Source organism: Lissotriton helveticus, chromosome 11 (genome assembly GCF_964261635.1).
Source record: "Lissotriton helveticus chromosome 11, aLisHel1.1, whole genome shotgun sequence".
NCBI classification, from domain to species: domain Eukaryota; kingdom Metazoa; phylum Chordata; class Amphibia; order Caudata; family Salamandridae; genus Lissotriton; species Lissotriton helveticus.
This window is the reverse complement of record NC_136072.1, coordinates 201,327,694-201,343,598: the sequence shown is the minus strand read 5'-3', so window position 1 is coordinate 201,343,598 and position 15,905 is coordinate 201,327,694. Positions and strand designations below refer to the sequence as shown.

The following is a 15,905-nucleotide window of genomic DNA, read 5'->3' as shown; positions in this document are numbered from 1 at the left end:
TCGATTTAGCGTTGTTAAATATGTTTGGGAAATCGGTTGTATCCTTTATATATGTCGTCATCTTTTGAATAATGGGTTGTAGATGTTTATCTAGGTATTTTCCCACTGGCTTGTGAATTGATTTTACTGTGGAGACGATGGGTCTGAACAGTGGTTTTGTCGAGTGTTTGTGGATTTTTGGACTCATGTATATATATGGAAGTGCTGGATTTGTTTCAATAATATATTCTTTTTCCAATGGTACCATTGTCGAAATCTTTATTGATGATATCGCCAAGTATTTTTAAAAATTGGTTGGTGGGATCAAATGATATCTTGGTGTAGGTGTTTTTGTCATTCACATGGTTATTGACATTCTCTAAGTAAAACTCAGTATCCATTATAACCAGGGCTCCCCCTTTGCCCGCTTGACGAATAGCTATTCTGGAATTGCTAGCCAATTGATCTAATGCTTGTTTCTCTTTTTGTGTGATATTCGCTGTTTTTGATCTGGGTTGTTTGAAGACTGTATCTAAATCTTTAGGTACAACTTTCTCAAATGCATCCAATACTTTGTGACTCATGGGCACTGTGTATCTACTCTTGTTGCGTAACCCTCGTAAAGTATCTTTATTGGGTTCATCCCGCTTATTCACGATGTTTTGAAAAAAGTGTCTTAATCTTAATAGGTTTAAGAACTTGTATACACTGATTTGGGGTTCTAAAAGATTAGAATGGTAAGTAGGGACAGAAGATGTTCCTTTCTGTAAGGTCTTAATTTTAAATTCCGTCAATTTTTCCTTGGAAATGTTTATAACTAAGGTTTCTGGCTCCTCATGTTTTTTGCCACCGGTTCTGTTATTCTTATTCGACTTCCCCCTCCTGGTTCTTCTTGTAATCTGGGACCTTTCTCTAAAAAAAGGCTGGCTAATTTGTGTGATAGGAGCATTTGACGTGGATGGTGTTTCAACTTCTGTTGTTTGATTATCCCTTTGTCTGAATGACTTATTACGCTGTTGTGAGTCGTCTAAAGATTGCAAGTCTGAATCTGTGGATCTCCCTCTATTAGGTTTTTGTTGTCTCCGATGTGCATAAATCTCCGCCCAATTATGAACTTCTCCAACCTTACAATCTATTTTGTCCCTTTTGAACTTTCACATTTTTCGGTCATTATTATAAAATTAAAAGGATTTCATCATCAAATGAATCCTACACACAAAGTAAGGAAAATACCATAAATAAATTTCGACAACAAGGTTATCCCGAGGATATTCTACAAGAGGCCTCTGACAGAGTTAATAAAGAAAAAAGAGAAGACCTGCTCATACCAAAAACAACTAAAAACGAGGAACAACGAAGGGTTATTGTATCAAAGTTCTCTACCAGAAGCTTCGAAATAAAAAAGTTAACAATCAAACACTGGCCCATCCTCACATTTGAAGAGGACTTTAAAGGTATTTTTAGACTACCACCCAGATTCGCATACTTACGAACATGCAACTTAAAAGAACTACTCAACAAAAAACAAGCGGAAAAAGGAACCAGTTATCAGGGTACATTGCCATTTTTAAATTGTGGGAACTGTAACGCTATCAACAAGGGTAATCAAATTCCACGTCCCACTAAAGGCACCCAAGAAAAACTAAAAGTAAGTGCAACATGTGACAGTACCAACGGAATCTACATGTTGAAATGTCCCTGCGGATATGCGTACGTAGGTAAAACTGAACGCAAGAATAAAGTTTGTTTAACAGAACATAAAAGTAACATCAGGATGAAAAATTCCAATTCCACGGTGGCAGTCCACTTCAACTCTATGAATCACAACACCAGTCAGCTGAGATTTTTGGTATTGGACTGAGTACCATTATTGCCAAGAAGGGACAATACCCAATATTTATTACAAAGAGAAATGTATTGGATTCATCATTTCAACACAGTGTACCAAAGGACCTCAACGAAAGAGTGAACTTTAGTTGTTTTTTATAATTCTTGTAATGTACATGACAGTGTTTAATATATCTTGTTGATGTCATATTAACAGATAAAACTCCATGGACAGACAGCCTAAACTATCCATAAATCACAAAACCACATTGACTTTTTAGATACAGTGGGTACAATGTACCACATTTTCACCTGTGCATCATACTCCAGTTTCTCTGAACATTTACATCTCTAATATAGTATAGCGTACGCACATTTAGCTTTCTTAATCCACCATTTATTTTGAATCCCTATTTAAGGGCACTTATTTAATCTTCATTTTCACACGTTTTCAATTTTGTTTATTTTTTTACATTTCTCATCACGTCTAAAAACAACTAGGACTGCCACTGCTTCTCGCTTTTTCAATTTGAACCGGAAGAACATGGTTGTAAACTTGCGGTTGACGGGGAGCGCATATTCAATTTGATCACACTGCATCCCGCTCAAGATTCAATAGATAGGTAAGTTAGCTTCCCGATGACTCGGCGTCAATAATATTGAGGAAATCTTGCACTTTGATTCACTTGGGTCTTCTGGAAGCGGTCGCCCTCTCATAAGTTATCGAATTCACCGATATCGTGGTTGCCACTTGATTCTGAACACGGTTGGACTTCCAACCACCGGCTTTCTAGATATCACCATTTTAATACTTCAAGCACTCAGTGTGTTACCTCACTCACTGAGCTTTTCAAACGACACAATGGGTACCACAGCTTTTTAAACTTCTTTATCCTGCTACTGCCCTTAACTTCACTTGTTGCTTCACTCGAGGCATGTTTTTCGTGTTCTTTCCATTTTCATTGTTGTAACTTTATTCATTTCTTCTCTCCCAACGTTCGTTATTGTCACTCTTCTTCACTACGGTTTTATCATGAATACTCAACTTGCACATCACGTGAATGTTGACCTTCATATAAGATATTGACTTGACTCAATGAATTATGCATGGTGATATTTATGTGCATTATTGAAAAAATTAACATTTATTCTTGTGCTGAAAGTTAACTCTGTGTTTACAGATAAAAGTACCCTGACGAAGGGCAAAGCTCGAAATGCATTGGGCGGAATATATTAATCACATGTGAAAGAAACATGAATATTACTGAAGGAAGTAATACGATTCAATGAATTGAACAACAAATCAATGTAGAAAAGAAGAATAAAAATACTTTTTGAAAATTTACAAGAGTTTAAATTAATTTAGAGGAGTGTGATTTGGGGATGCTCTCCCCTTCGTGGGGCAGTCCTATTCAAACAGTTTATTCACCCTCACACTCAGGAGGGTTTACCAACTTGCACCAACGACCTTACTAACAGTCAGTTGTACCGCAAGTACCTAGGTGTGCGAAGGTCCTTCTTCCAGTTGGAATTAATCAGTGGGCCGAACACACACTTGCCCACTCATATATGCACCACACACACACACACACACACACAAGCCTCCCTCCAACTAGTGTTTTGGACTTGGCTAATATCTAGAATTGTGACTTTTTAAAAAAAAATGTATTGAGCAGAGAAGAAGACAAAAAAATAAATACACCCCACATTTTTGCAGAGAACAATACTTCAGGGATCATTGTAAACATTGAGCGAGATCAAGTAAAATCCAGTAGTTCATACCATTCAGCAATAACCATCAATACACATTATACATCTGTGACTTGTATTATTGTGAACTCATTCGACGTCTAGGCCTCTGCTAAGGATAGGAGCTGTCTTTTTTAAAATATGTATCTATTTGTTAATGTGTAGGGGTTTATTGATGGTTGAATTCATATGTATTAATCCTCTGGTAGGGTGGGCTGGCGGTGGCCTCACCATGATGGAGCAGTGGTAATTGCTTTCAATATGATTGTAATATCTGGTGAGCTCTTCATGGAACTGCACATTGGGTCTTTCATTGACAGCTGTGGTGTAGTTTTGAATTTGTGGGAGCAATGCTTGGAATGCTCATGGGTCTCTTGTTGGATTTGTAAATGGTGATGAAGGGTTAAAGGGACACTACAGTAGCATAATTGTGAGTTTTCTTTACTGTGATGTCTGTGTTTTGGTGATATAACAAAATTATGTTTTAAACCACAACAAATCTAAGCTTGCCTAAATAATCACATTTAAGGTGCAGAAAATGCTTACTGGCCATAGCTGCTATTGTGGCAATGCTGATCTGATCAGCCCCTGCACCATGGGTTTACTTTACTCTCCATCCCATATTTCCACCTTTGAGCTTTGATGCAGTTGTGAAATATTAAAAATACCTTGTTTTCAATATAGTGCTTATCACCTCAATGTTCCTATTTTCAGCGCAGTAAATAACTGATATTACTCCTACCCAGATTAATGGTATTCAATATATAAACATTACAGCAATTTGCCATGATAAAAAGTCACGTGATGTTCCCGTCTAGCCCATTACAATGTTAAATAGAACATTCTGGTGGTTACATTGTTTGGATTCTATGTCCAAAACATAATTTTCATTTAAAAGACTGTTCAAGTTTGGAAAATGGTGAAGCTCAAAGACTTTCATATCAACCAAGGAACAGAATGAGCTCAGTAGCCATGAATAATGCCTATGTCTATGAGATAAATCGATACTGAGGGATTTCCTTACAATTAGTTATTAACTTTTAATTTTAATAGATATTGTTTTATTTTAATTCAAATGAGTGGTATGTTTTTAAGTTAATGTTAAACCATTAATTATCTTATAGTGAAAAACATATTTCTGCAGAGTAAATAACTCTAGTTCTGCGACTCACCTCTAAATCTTGTTATAATCACATTTACGGTAAGTGTTCCATTATTGCAGATGTTATTATGTTTGTGTTCCACTATCAAAAACTTCTAAGAACTTACTTTTGGGGGATTACAGTACAAACAATATCACAGCACCGGATATGTGGGTTTATTCCTGATGTTTCATGGTTCTCACCAGAGCTTTCACCTGCTTTTAGCTAATGAAATGTCTGGGCACAGAAACATTGGAAGTGTGATCATCATTTCTAGACTTGTAACCCCAAATTGAATGGTAACTGTTGCAGATCGAATAAGGATTACTTCTCTAATGAGAACTGAGCTCTAATTAGCAAGAGTGCTTTATTGCAGGATAACAAGGTTAAAAGGATGTACAGGAATAAGAGATTCTCAGAACTACTATACAGCTAGAGATCAATTAACGTTAAAGTTTCTTTAAGCGCAACACTAATAAAAAAGAAGCGGAAGAATGGTCAGGGAGTTCTCTTGTTTAAATGTTGTTTATGATTTATAAATACAAATACAAGTAAAATAAATGGTGCTACAGTTTATTAAAACTTGCAAATCAATTCACACTAATATCAAATGATAAACAACTGTAGCAGCATTGTAATTACTGACATTCCTGATGGATGCAGTACAAAAGTCAGAGGGATCCACATCTTTGTAATACATTGGGCCCGATTCACAAAAGTAATCTGAGACAAAATCCTAACTTTACTACTCCTAAATGCCCCTTGTGAATACCAAAAGTCGTAAAGTTAGGATTTTGTCTCAGATTACTTTTGTGAATCTGGCCCATTGTGTATAGCTTAGGTATCAACAATAATCCTGGTTCAATTCATATAATTTTGAGCTGGGCACATAGAACTCCCTTAGACCAACTACCTCCAACAGTTATTCTGATTGACCACAGAATATTTTTTTTATATATTTCAAATATCTGGCTTCTAATATTCAAATAATACCTTCCCTTTTAGTCTAAATGTGAAATAAAAGCTGACAATATGTTACTCTTAATATAGTCACCAAAGCTGATGATTGGTTAATATATTAGGAGATTGTTTTCACCTTCTACTTTAGCAAAATATTTTCACCCTTTATTGGAAAATACTTCTCAAATTTAGTTTTTTTCTGATATTTAAAAGTTATGAATAATCAGCTACAGGTCCTAGGTGTTAAGCGATAAGCAGTGTACTTATAATCATGCATTTAATGTGTTACCTTTTTATGTGGAAAGGTAGACTGGATCATTGCAGTCTCAAATCTATGAGTTCCTTTGAGCTGTACCTTCTCCCATAGAGCTTTCAGGACTTTCACTGAGTTGCTGTGCACAGACAGGGGTTCAGGAAGCAAGCTCTAAAAGAACCAAAAGAATAAGCAAATGTTAGAGTGAACTCTCAATTACCCTTCAAATGATGTTTATTTTTTAGACAAATGTGTAGAGATCTCTGATTACATGATCAAGTTGTGGTGTCAACTAAAATGACTGGGCCATGCCTATTATTTTAGATCACCCCTCTGCCCCATTCACTTTAATAGCTTCAAGTTATTAGATTGATTTGTGGGCAACACACAACTCACTGCCCAAGAGCTGAAAGACATCACCCACATCTCCGAAAAATCGCACCTCCACTGAAAATCAGTTGACCAAAGTTGGCGGATTAACTCTTCAATAGTTAACAGCATCTACATTATCCTATCATCCCACTAATTCTAATACATCTCAGTATATTATTCTACCTCAGACAGGACCCACTAAGAGAGCCCCATCACCACCAAATTGATGTGGAAATAGAGAGTGCCCTTTCCACTCCCAGGGCAAACAGGGAAATGCGTCTTTGTATTTACACCAGCCTCCATGACGCTACTCTCAGCAACATAATAACCTCGATAATGTCAATGCTCCACACAGTGTCCTAGCTAAATATCAACTGGATACGTTCAGTGCAAAATCTGCCCTCGATACTGATGACCAGGTTAGAAGTAAAGAGATGACATCTTCACTGCTTGGTCCATGCTGTACTTGTCAAAGAGAAAACTTGTACCAGAACAACAATAACAATCGAAACCCAATGCTTTATTTAGAAGTTGTAAGGATGTACAGAGTTTGGCAACATTACAATGCTCACATACTGAGTGACGTTACACAAAAGGGGGTTTAACCCATGCAGTCGCGGGGACCTGGGCGTTATATGATATATGTGGAGGGGGTCCCCGCAAGGGAAACGTGTTATGTGCAACACACACGATCAACACTACTTTCTCAATTCTGTAAACAACAGTCAAAACAATAAAGAGAGAGGTATTGTCATTTATTTAACAATACCAACTTTCAATCAATTGTCATTAAATTAACAATACTTTTAAAGAGCTCCAGATGGGGGGAGAGGAAAGGAAGTGAAGGAGGGGGGTGTGCTCAGGGCAGTGTACAGTCAAAGAGAAATAGACATAGTCAAAAATGGATTCAATCACAGATGATATTAACATATAACTCAAACCAAATCTAACACAAGGGCCTAAATAGTTAAGGCGTGCATTGCAAGATTATTACAATAAAGACCTTCAACGGTCACACATGAAACATCAAATTTGATAAGAGGACATGTGCCGGGAGTCCGAAGCAAGGAAACAAGAGCCGTCGACGTTTCGACCCCTGGCCGTAGGCTGAATAGGGTCCTTTAACGGGGTCTTCATCAGGACAAGTGCGGGAGGAGGAGGGGCAAGGTTGGAAGGGGCATTAATATCTGTGAAATTAAAAACAATGGATCAGATCACTAATTTTTGGAGCGTCATCACATTTGACTGAATTCAGTTATATTAACAGAAAAATGGCCATGGGCTCAGGGCCAATGAGGCCTCAAAGCGTGGGAAAAAGAGTAGGACCAACCTATAATCTCGGTCACACTCAGCGATATAAATTCGCATCTATACAGAGGAAAAATGTATATTTATATGGGTGGACCCTCAAGCGACTGAAGTTTGTTATAAGAAGCTCCACTCACATGATTTCTCAACCAATCAGCCGATTGGTAAGACTTTCTTGGGATACATTCCCACTCGTCAACCAACACGAGGAGTAGGGTGCAGAGCAATAAGCCCCAACTGTAAATAGATCATTTAAAAGATTAGCTCAAGCGCTGCTTGTAATGATGTCCTGAGTGGATACCAATGGAACCATCCCATTACTTACATTGAAGGAGCGAAATCAATGGCCACTTTGGGTCTGTTCACTCAAAAATCTTCTCTTCATCACACTTCCAAAATCAATGGTCGCTGAAGATGAGAAAGTGGGTTCAAAATTGTAAAAGCTGCATAAATAGCTGGATTTATCTAAGGGTATTTTAGGGGACAACACGTACATACCTTCAATTGCACATTAATCTAAGAGCCGACCTTCCTTAAGTATGATGTCGGTCTATCTTTTGGTTTAATGTCCGTCTCTCTCATCAGATTACAGCAAAGACCGGACTAGTTTAAACATTCCATCAATGTCGAGGAGTGGCGACCTTTGCAGGGAAATTCAAATTAAAAAGTTGGAGCTTTTATCTCAAATACCTAAACGGTATGTATTCAGAGTTTTTAGAAAGCGATTCCTATAACGGAGGAACGGTTGGGGGTAAACTAATCCCAAACTTACATGTATTATAGGGGACGTTTGAAGTTCATCGCCGAAACCGCATACTTGCTTCGCGGGTTTATTTGGGCGGGAACCGTGATAGTCTCTTATCGTGGGCGGATGTTTCTACCGATAGGGAAAAGAATAGGATAAGAACAGGCGTCAAGAATGGTAATATCCCGTCATGATTTAACAAAGTGTGCATCACTCGTTACAAATGCGGCGCATAGTACTTACAAGCGCTTCAGGGAAACACAGCAGTCAATGCTCGTCCAAGGGTTACTCCAAGGCAACTCCGCAACCCAGCTAAGCGGAGTTGGGGGCGGAGACTACTTTTGATTGACAGGTCAGAAATGGAAGAGTTACTTAGAGGCTCGCGTAGTCGGAAGACTATAGTTATATCTAGAGACGGGTCAGCATTAAATTGGATAATTTCAAAAATATGATACACATTGCCGATATTAGGGGCTTGAATACAAAGGCTCGTGCACTTCTCAAACATGAGTGTGTAAGCGAGCAGCATCAGAAGTATTATTGGATAAACTTGATATGGTAAGAAATGGACGAGTTACTTAAAGACTCGCTTTGTCGAGAAGGTGTTGTAGTATTAAAAACCACTCAACATCCAAATAAATAAATCTCACGTTCCAAGACATATGATACAAATTGACAATATTTAGAGATCGGATACAAAAGCTCGGTAACTTCTCATACATGAGAGTGTAAACGAGCAGCATCAGACATGTTGTTGGAAAAACATAATACCAACTCAAGCACTTCTCGAGCATGAGAGTGTAGATGAGTTAGATTGCACATATTACGATTTTAAATCAAATCAACAGCAGTTAAATTATTCAACCAAGTGCTGCCAACTGTGCCAGACTGCTATCCTGTTCATTCAAACCATTTGTTATAGAATCTAAAAGGGACATCCATTTTGACTCTCGTGTGTTAAGAGCTACTTGTAGGTTACCCCCTCTTGTGCCTAGGGATACTTTTTCGACCACCCACCATCTTAACTCTGTCACTGCATGTCCTGTGTTCTGCCAGTGGTCTACCAGCGGGGCGCCCACTACCTTGCATCGCAGTCTGCTACAATGGGAAGAGATACGGGATTTAATCTTCTGTTGGGTTTGCCCAACATATAAAAGATTACAAGGGCATTTTACAATGTAGATCACACTACTGGAGTTACAGTTTGTATGATGTTTCAGGGTGTAGGTACGTCTACCATGGGTGAATGACTTAGTCTGGATGGTAGTTTCACAAGCCGTGCAGGTGCCGCACCTGAAGTGCCCCACCAAAGGAGGTAGATTCCATAATGTAGTAAGTGTTGGATGGCTCTCTGGTTCCAGGTAGGAATGAACCACCATGTTGCGTATGTTTTTAGCCCTTTTGAATGAGTGAAGTGGGAGGTGTGATTGTTTAATCTCACTTGCCACTAGGTGCCAGTTCTTGTTAATAATCTGTTTAACTTCATTACTCCGTGTAGAAAAGGTCGTGACACAAATAATGCGTTCAAGCTCCGTTGCAGTAGAGGGTTCCGGACTCAGCAGGCTTTCGCGTGGGTTATACCATGCCCTTTTCCTGGCCCGTCTGACCATTCGTGCTGGATACCCTCGTGCGATCAGACGATCACTTGGGATGGGAGTTCTTTAAATGTAACAAAACACTTTCAGATCACGATCACTTAAGATCTCAGATTCCTTTATATAATTCGCTCGAGTGGAGCAATTTCTCCTGATTCTCAGGAATTGCCCCACGGGTAAATTGTCCTTCAGTCCTCTGGGGTGGTGACTCCCATATTGTAACAAGGAGTTGCGCTCTGTTGCTTTTCTAAAAAGTGTCGTCTGGAGGTGATCCGTATCCACATACATGGAGATATCAAGAAACGGAATGGACTCATTGCTGGATTCCATGGTGAATTGGATGTTGGGATTTCTGAGATTGAGCCAAACATGGAATTCAGCTAGTTGTTGTTTGCTGCCCGCCCAAATGCACATAACATCGTCGATGTATCTGACCCAAAGGGTCAGCCTGGTATGAAACGGATTGTTGATGGAGAAAATATGCTGGGTTTCAAAATGGTCCATATAGATGATGGCCAGATTTGGAGCAAAGGTAGCCCCCATCGCTACACCCTTGGTCTGAACAAAAAACTCTTCTTGGAAAATAAAGAAGTTCTGTTTCATTGCAATACTTAACAGCTCGATAATGAAATCCGTAGGAACTTGTACAGGGGCAGGTCTTTTGTCTAGTACCTCCCGTATAACATCCAAAGCATCCTGTTGAGGGATGCTAGTATAAAGCGATATAATATCGCACGTCACTAGAAGCTCCTTTTGTTGGTCAAATGGTCTTTCATCTATCAAATTGATAGTTTGTGTGGTGTCACGAAGATAGGCTCTGGTGTTAAGTGCAATTGGCTTTAAGAAGAAGTCAATATATTTACATAGTGGCTCCAACATCGAACCGCAACCCGACACGATCGGGCATCCAGGGGGACTCTCAAGGTTCTTATGAACCTTGGGTAAGGTGTAAATTGTGGCCAATCTGGGAAATTTTTGGTTTAAGAATTTAAATTCTTGCTCACTAAGGAAGCCATCATCCAAACCTTTCTGCGTAGTTGACAGAATGGTAAGAGCCAAGTCCCTCGATGGATCGCTCTGTAACTTGCGATAGCTGATGCCATCTGACAGTTGTCTATGAATCTCTTCCTTGTATTTGATCAGATCTTGCACGACAATTGCCCCGCCTTTATCGGCGGGTTTGATAATCACGTCTTTATTGGTGCCAAGGTCAGTCAATGCCTGCTTTTCCTTTTTGCTTAGATTGAATTTCACAAACTTTTTCTGATCGAGTAATTGATCTACAGCGGATGTCACAATTTCTTCAAATGCCAAGATCTTGTGGCTCATCGCGTAGGTCGGTGGGAAAATGGTCGAAGGTTCTCTCAGGGGCTCTTTAAAAGTATTGTTAATTTAATGACAATTGGTTGAAAGTTGGTATTGTTAAATAAATGACAATACCTCTCTCTTTATTGTTTTGTCTGTTGTTTACAGAATTGAGAAAGTAGTGTTGATCGTGTGTGTTGCACATAACACGTTTCCCTTGCGAGGACCCCCTTCACATATATCACATACTGAGTGAGGCTCGTGCTACACAAGTTCCTCATGGATGCGACAGGTGTTTTTGCCCGCTTTGTGTGCCCCCAGGTCATTTCGGAATTACAGAATGGGTCACAGGCGCTTATGCGGTCCTTCTGTAACACAGATAGTGCTGACGCACATGTAGCACCAATGCTATTGAGAGAGGGCGTTCTCTCAACTATCCCAACCACAACGGTTACCACAGAAAAAGAAGAAAAGCAGAAAAACGTAAAGGCTTATTCACATATTGCATTTCTTGGTGTAGTACAATTATTCACCTTGAGTTTTTCTAGATAGACTGTATTGGTTCCACCTTGCTAAACATTTAATCACTTTCTCCTGCTTCCATGAAGGCTGAAGCATGGTAGCCTTGGCACTAAAGTTAATAAACTCCATTCAAAGCTTTAGCATCTCCATCCTCCTACCTACAGAAATAGGAGAAATTAAGCACCTGATCTTGTAACCGAACATAACTATGAGTCTTGATGACACAACTCACAGAACGCCTACAACACAATTCTGTGCTCCTCAATTGTTTTGCTCCACCCTTGCAAGTAGGCACTGCTTGCTAAATTCGAATGAACTGGGAGTTGAAAGTTAGTGCCCCTGCATTTTGAAACAAGCATTGGAAAACACAGGACTCACCGTTGAAATATATTGACTTTGCCAAAGCTTTATTTGCATCTACAACAGCCTTCTTCAGCTTTATAAGCTCTAAATATAAAAACCCAATTAAGAATGATTCTGCTGATGCTCGCACATCCTTGGAGCCCATCTTTGAATGGGAGTTCTTTAAATGTAACAAAACACTTTCAGAGATGCCAGTAGGGTATGCGTCCCTATGTGCACTGGATGTCAGCTATTTTAGAAAAGTTCAAAAGATTGAAAGGTGGCCAACAGCACAGAGGTTGGTCAACATAGTGTGAGGGGGTAAAAAGACTGGGAGCAAAGCAAGTGTTGGGTAGTGAGGGAAAAGGCGTGTATAATAAAGAAAGAATGCTATAAGTCCATCGTGGGTTGGAGGTGCGTTGATGTCCTCCTGCGTGATAGTAGGTTAAATGCGGAGCAGCATTGTTTTTAAGCACCACATGGGAGAATGCCACTTACTAGGGGAGTGGCAGCACACTGCTGGTGGCTCCTTGTCTGGCCTTTGTCCAGCAGTGGGGGGGGGGGCTCTCCTTGGTGGTACGTTCTTTGCCTCAGGCCCTGTCTGCGTTCGCCCTCCCATATTTCAGAGGGTGTGCCTCTTGGAAGGAGTTGGGCTGACGCTTTCAGGGAATCTTCCCTAAGGAAGAGGGCTATGAATTACTTCCTGGGACCTTCCTTGTTGGACAGGGTCACCTCTGCAGGGTTACCCCAGATTTTTGCCTTAATTTGCAGAACCAGTTATTGTTGACTTTTAGGACACTCTGCACTCTACTCCTGCTAATAAGTGGTAAAGTGCTTGTGCTCTCCCTTGAAAACGTGATCAAATTGGTATACACCTGATTGGTACATTTAATTTGCTTAAAAGTCTTTAGTATTTCATACTGCATGTACCCAGGGCCTGTAAATAAATACAACTAGTAGGCAGCAGCACTCGTTGTGTCACCCTCTAAAGTCGCCGTTTCAATCTTGTAAAATACACCTTTACCTGGCCTAAACCTCCCTTTTGAATACTTATAAGTGAATTCTAAAGTAGGCAAAACCACTCATGGGACAAGGTACACAGAATTTAAAAAGTAGGACATGTGTGTTTAAGTTGTAAATGTCCTGACAGTGAAAAACTCCTATAGTAATTTTTTACTACAAGTCTATCTCTCGAGTCGAACACTATGTTACCTTATTACACTTAATAAGTGATAACTTCAGTTAGGGAACAGATAGAGAAATTCTTCTTCCACTCATTTCAATTGTAACTTAAAGTCCTCTTTAATGGCAAAGTTAGATTTTAAATTACTATTCTGAAAATGCAACTTTTAGAAAGTTGGCATATATTTCTGCCTAAACCAAATGTGCCTTTCAGTAAATGTCCAGGGTCACAAGCCTATAAATGGCTCTCCTGTGGTGTGTTGTGTATTCCTTCTAGACATGGGACAAAAAGGCCTTTGGTGTAGGGCATGGTGTTCCTCTCCTGAACAGGATGTCTAGGGGAACTTCCTGGGATTCAAATGGTAATCTCAGGGCATGCCCACACCCTTGATGACATCTAAGAGCCACTGATAGATGCAGCTCACACCAACGCTTTCCTGGCCTTTGTTACAATAGACAGTTTGGAGACTAGCCCAGGAAAGGGAATGTGATACATCGGGCGGATCCCCCACCCACAAGTTGGCACTGGGAATAGAACCTTCAGAACCTCTCAGCAGAACACTCCTGGACTTGTGGAAGATTCAGAAGAAGGACTGCCCTGCTGCCTGACGAAGGAAGACGGAACTTGTTGCCTTGAACCCAGGCTCCCCAGAAGTGACTCCAAGGGCCAGTTGGCGGGCCTCTTATTTGACTTCCAGGGACACAACAAGCTTCCAGAGGTCTCTCCTGCAACTGCCCAGCACCAAATGGATCTTTTGACTTAGCCCTCTGCTGCTAGCCTCTCCTTGAGTGACTCCTGATCATGATGAGGTGCCCCTCCAGGTCCTGGACCCTTGGCTGGCATCAGAGTGTACTCCTTCTGCCTCAAAAACCCTCCTGAGCGCTTGGTGAAGATCTAAACATTTTAGGCACTTTGCGGCCCGGTACGGAATCCTTGAGTCACCCCACGACCATCGGCGATGCCCACAAATCACCAGCAGCGACCTGCTTTTTGCACCAGCTCCAAGACCCAGTGCCAAAGGCAACATCCGGGCAACCACTAATGCAGAGCTTCAGGAACGATGACTATTCTTCCCAAACATCGATTATCCACAACGCCCAACCTGCTCCACGCGACAGCAAAAATGTACTTGCAGTGACAGCCAATGGGATGCTCCGCTGCAGCTCCCCACATGGACCTGGACTCACTGGGACAAACCTGGTTGCTGTATGCAATGCTCGCTCCACTGCCGTTAGCCTGAACCTGTGATTTTAAACCAGTTCAGAACAACAAGCTAACTACAGTTGACACTTTGGGCTTTTTTGGTGCTATTTTCACTTGGAATTTTAAAAATTCATAACTTAGGTTCAACCTATTGGATTTTTGTAGTTTTGCTGTCATTTTCCTTATTGAATTTACTATATTTTTTTAATTGGTTTGGGATTTCTATTGTGTGTGGGATATTTCTTGTGGTGTGTTTTCACTTTATAACTGTTGGAGGGCTGCATAAATGTTTTGCACACATTGCCCCTAAGTTAAGCCTGACTGTTTTTGTGCCAAACTGCAATAGGGTTAAGCACAGGTTAGTTAATTGACTTTTCTGGTACACCTTGACCAGAATTAAACCCGTGGAAAACCTTTTCCATTCTGCGACTTGTAATTTTGCTTTTAACATTAAGCATAGCCTCAAATATCCCAGCATAGAAAGTGCTACTAATTGAAAATCTGTACAGCCAGAGGTTGTTACACATAAATTGAGCTTCTTGGCAGTCACATGTGGTTCAATGGGTGCTGTACAGGCCACTTATGTCTTTACAAATCATTTCTTGGCAGATGTAGTTTTAAGGATTGTAGCACACGTCCCCACCAGCCAAGTCCAGTAAAGTAACTTCCTGTTTCCCAATTTATTCCACCCATGTGTCTCCGGAATGTAGAAGCAGGTGCCTATTTGCAGGTAAAGAGTTTTCCTTGATGGATTCTTCCAGTTTAATTCATGTTAAAATGCTTGGGTCCTCAAAGTTTAGTGGATAAACTCTTTACTATGGAACCATGTATTCCAAACCCTCCTAACTTGAGCACATTGGACATGTAGGTGGAAAGCCTTATTCCTGTTTGCTAAAAATCCATAAATAGCTAATAATGCCATGTAATACATGTTATAATTCTGTTTTGACATCTAACACGCCACAGAAACTCATGAGTACAGGGATACTTCTCTGATAGTTCCCCGTCTGAAATCTGTTTGGAATTCATATAATTATCCAAAATGCCTCTGAACTTGACAGATGCCAACTGTTCTCTAAAATTGCTACTGTTGGATCTGGTCCTCTTCTGTGGGCAACCCTCAAATGTTTTGCTTTTTCCTACAGTTTTTGCTGAATTTGTTCTTACTGGCCTTAGGATTTTTCACATTATCACTGCTAACCAATGTCAGAGTGATTGTGCTCTCTCCTTAAAGCATGGTAGAATTGGCTTATACCCAATCGGCATATTTAATTTACTTATAAGTCCCTTGTAAAGTGGTCCTACATGTGCACTGGGCCTGTAAGTTAAATAATACAAGTGGGTCTGCAGCACTGATTGTGCCACCCACTTAAGTAGCAGTTTAAACATGTCCCATGCCTTCCATTGTTGTCTGTGTGTG

The 15,905-nt window shown here is 40.2% G+C and overlaps 1 protein-coding gene across 1 annotated transcript in view; it reads right to left on the bottom strand.

Annotated features, from left to right (window-relative positions):
* VEPH1 (ventricular zone expressed PH domain containing 1) overlaps window positions 1–15,905 on the bottom strand; it is a 1,476,213-nt gene that overhangs the window by 539,804 nt on the left and 920,504 nt on the right. The window contains 1 exon segment of the mRNA XM_078667132.1: window positions 5,947–6,081. Within this exon segment, the coding sequence (XP_078523258.1) occupies window positions 5,947–6,081 (135 nt within the window).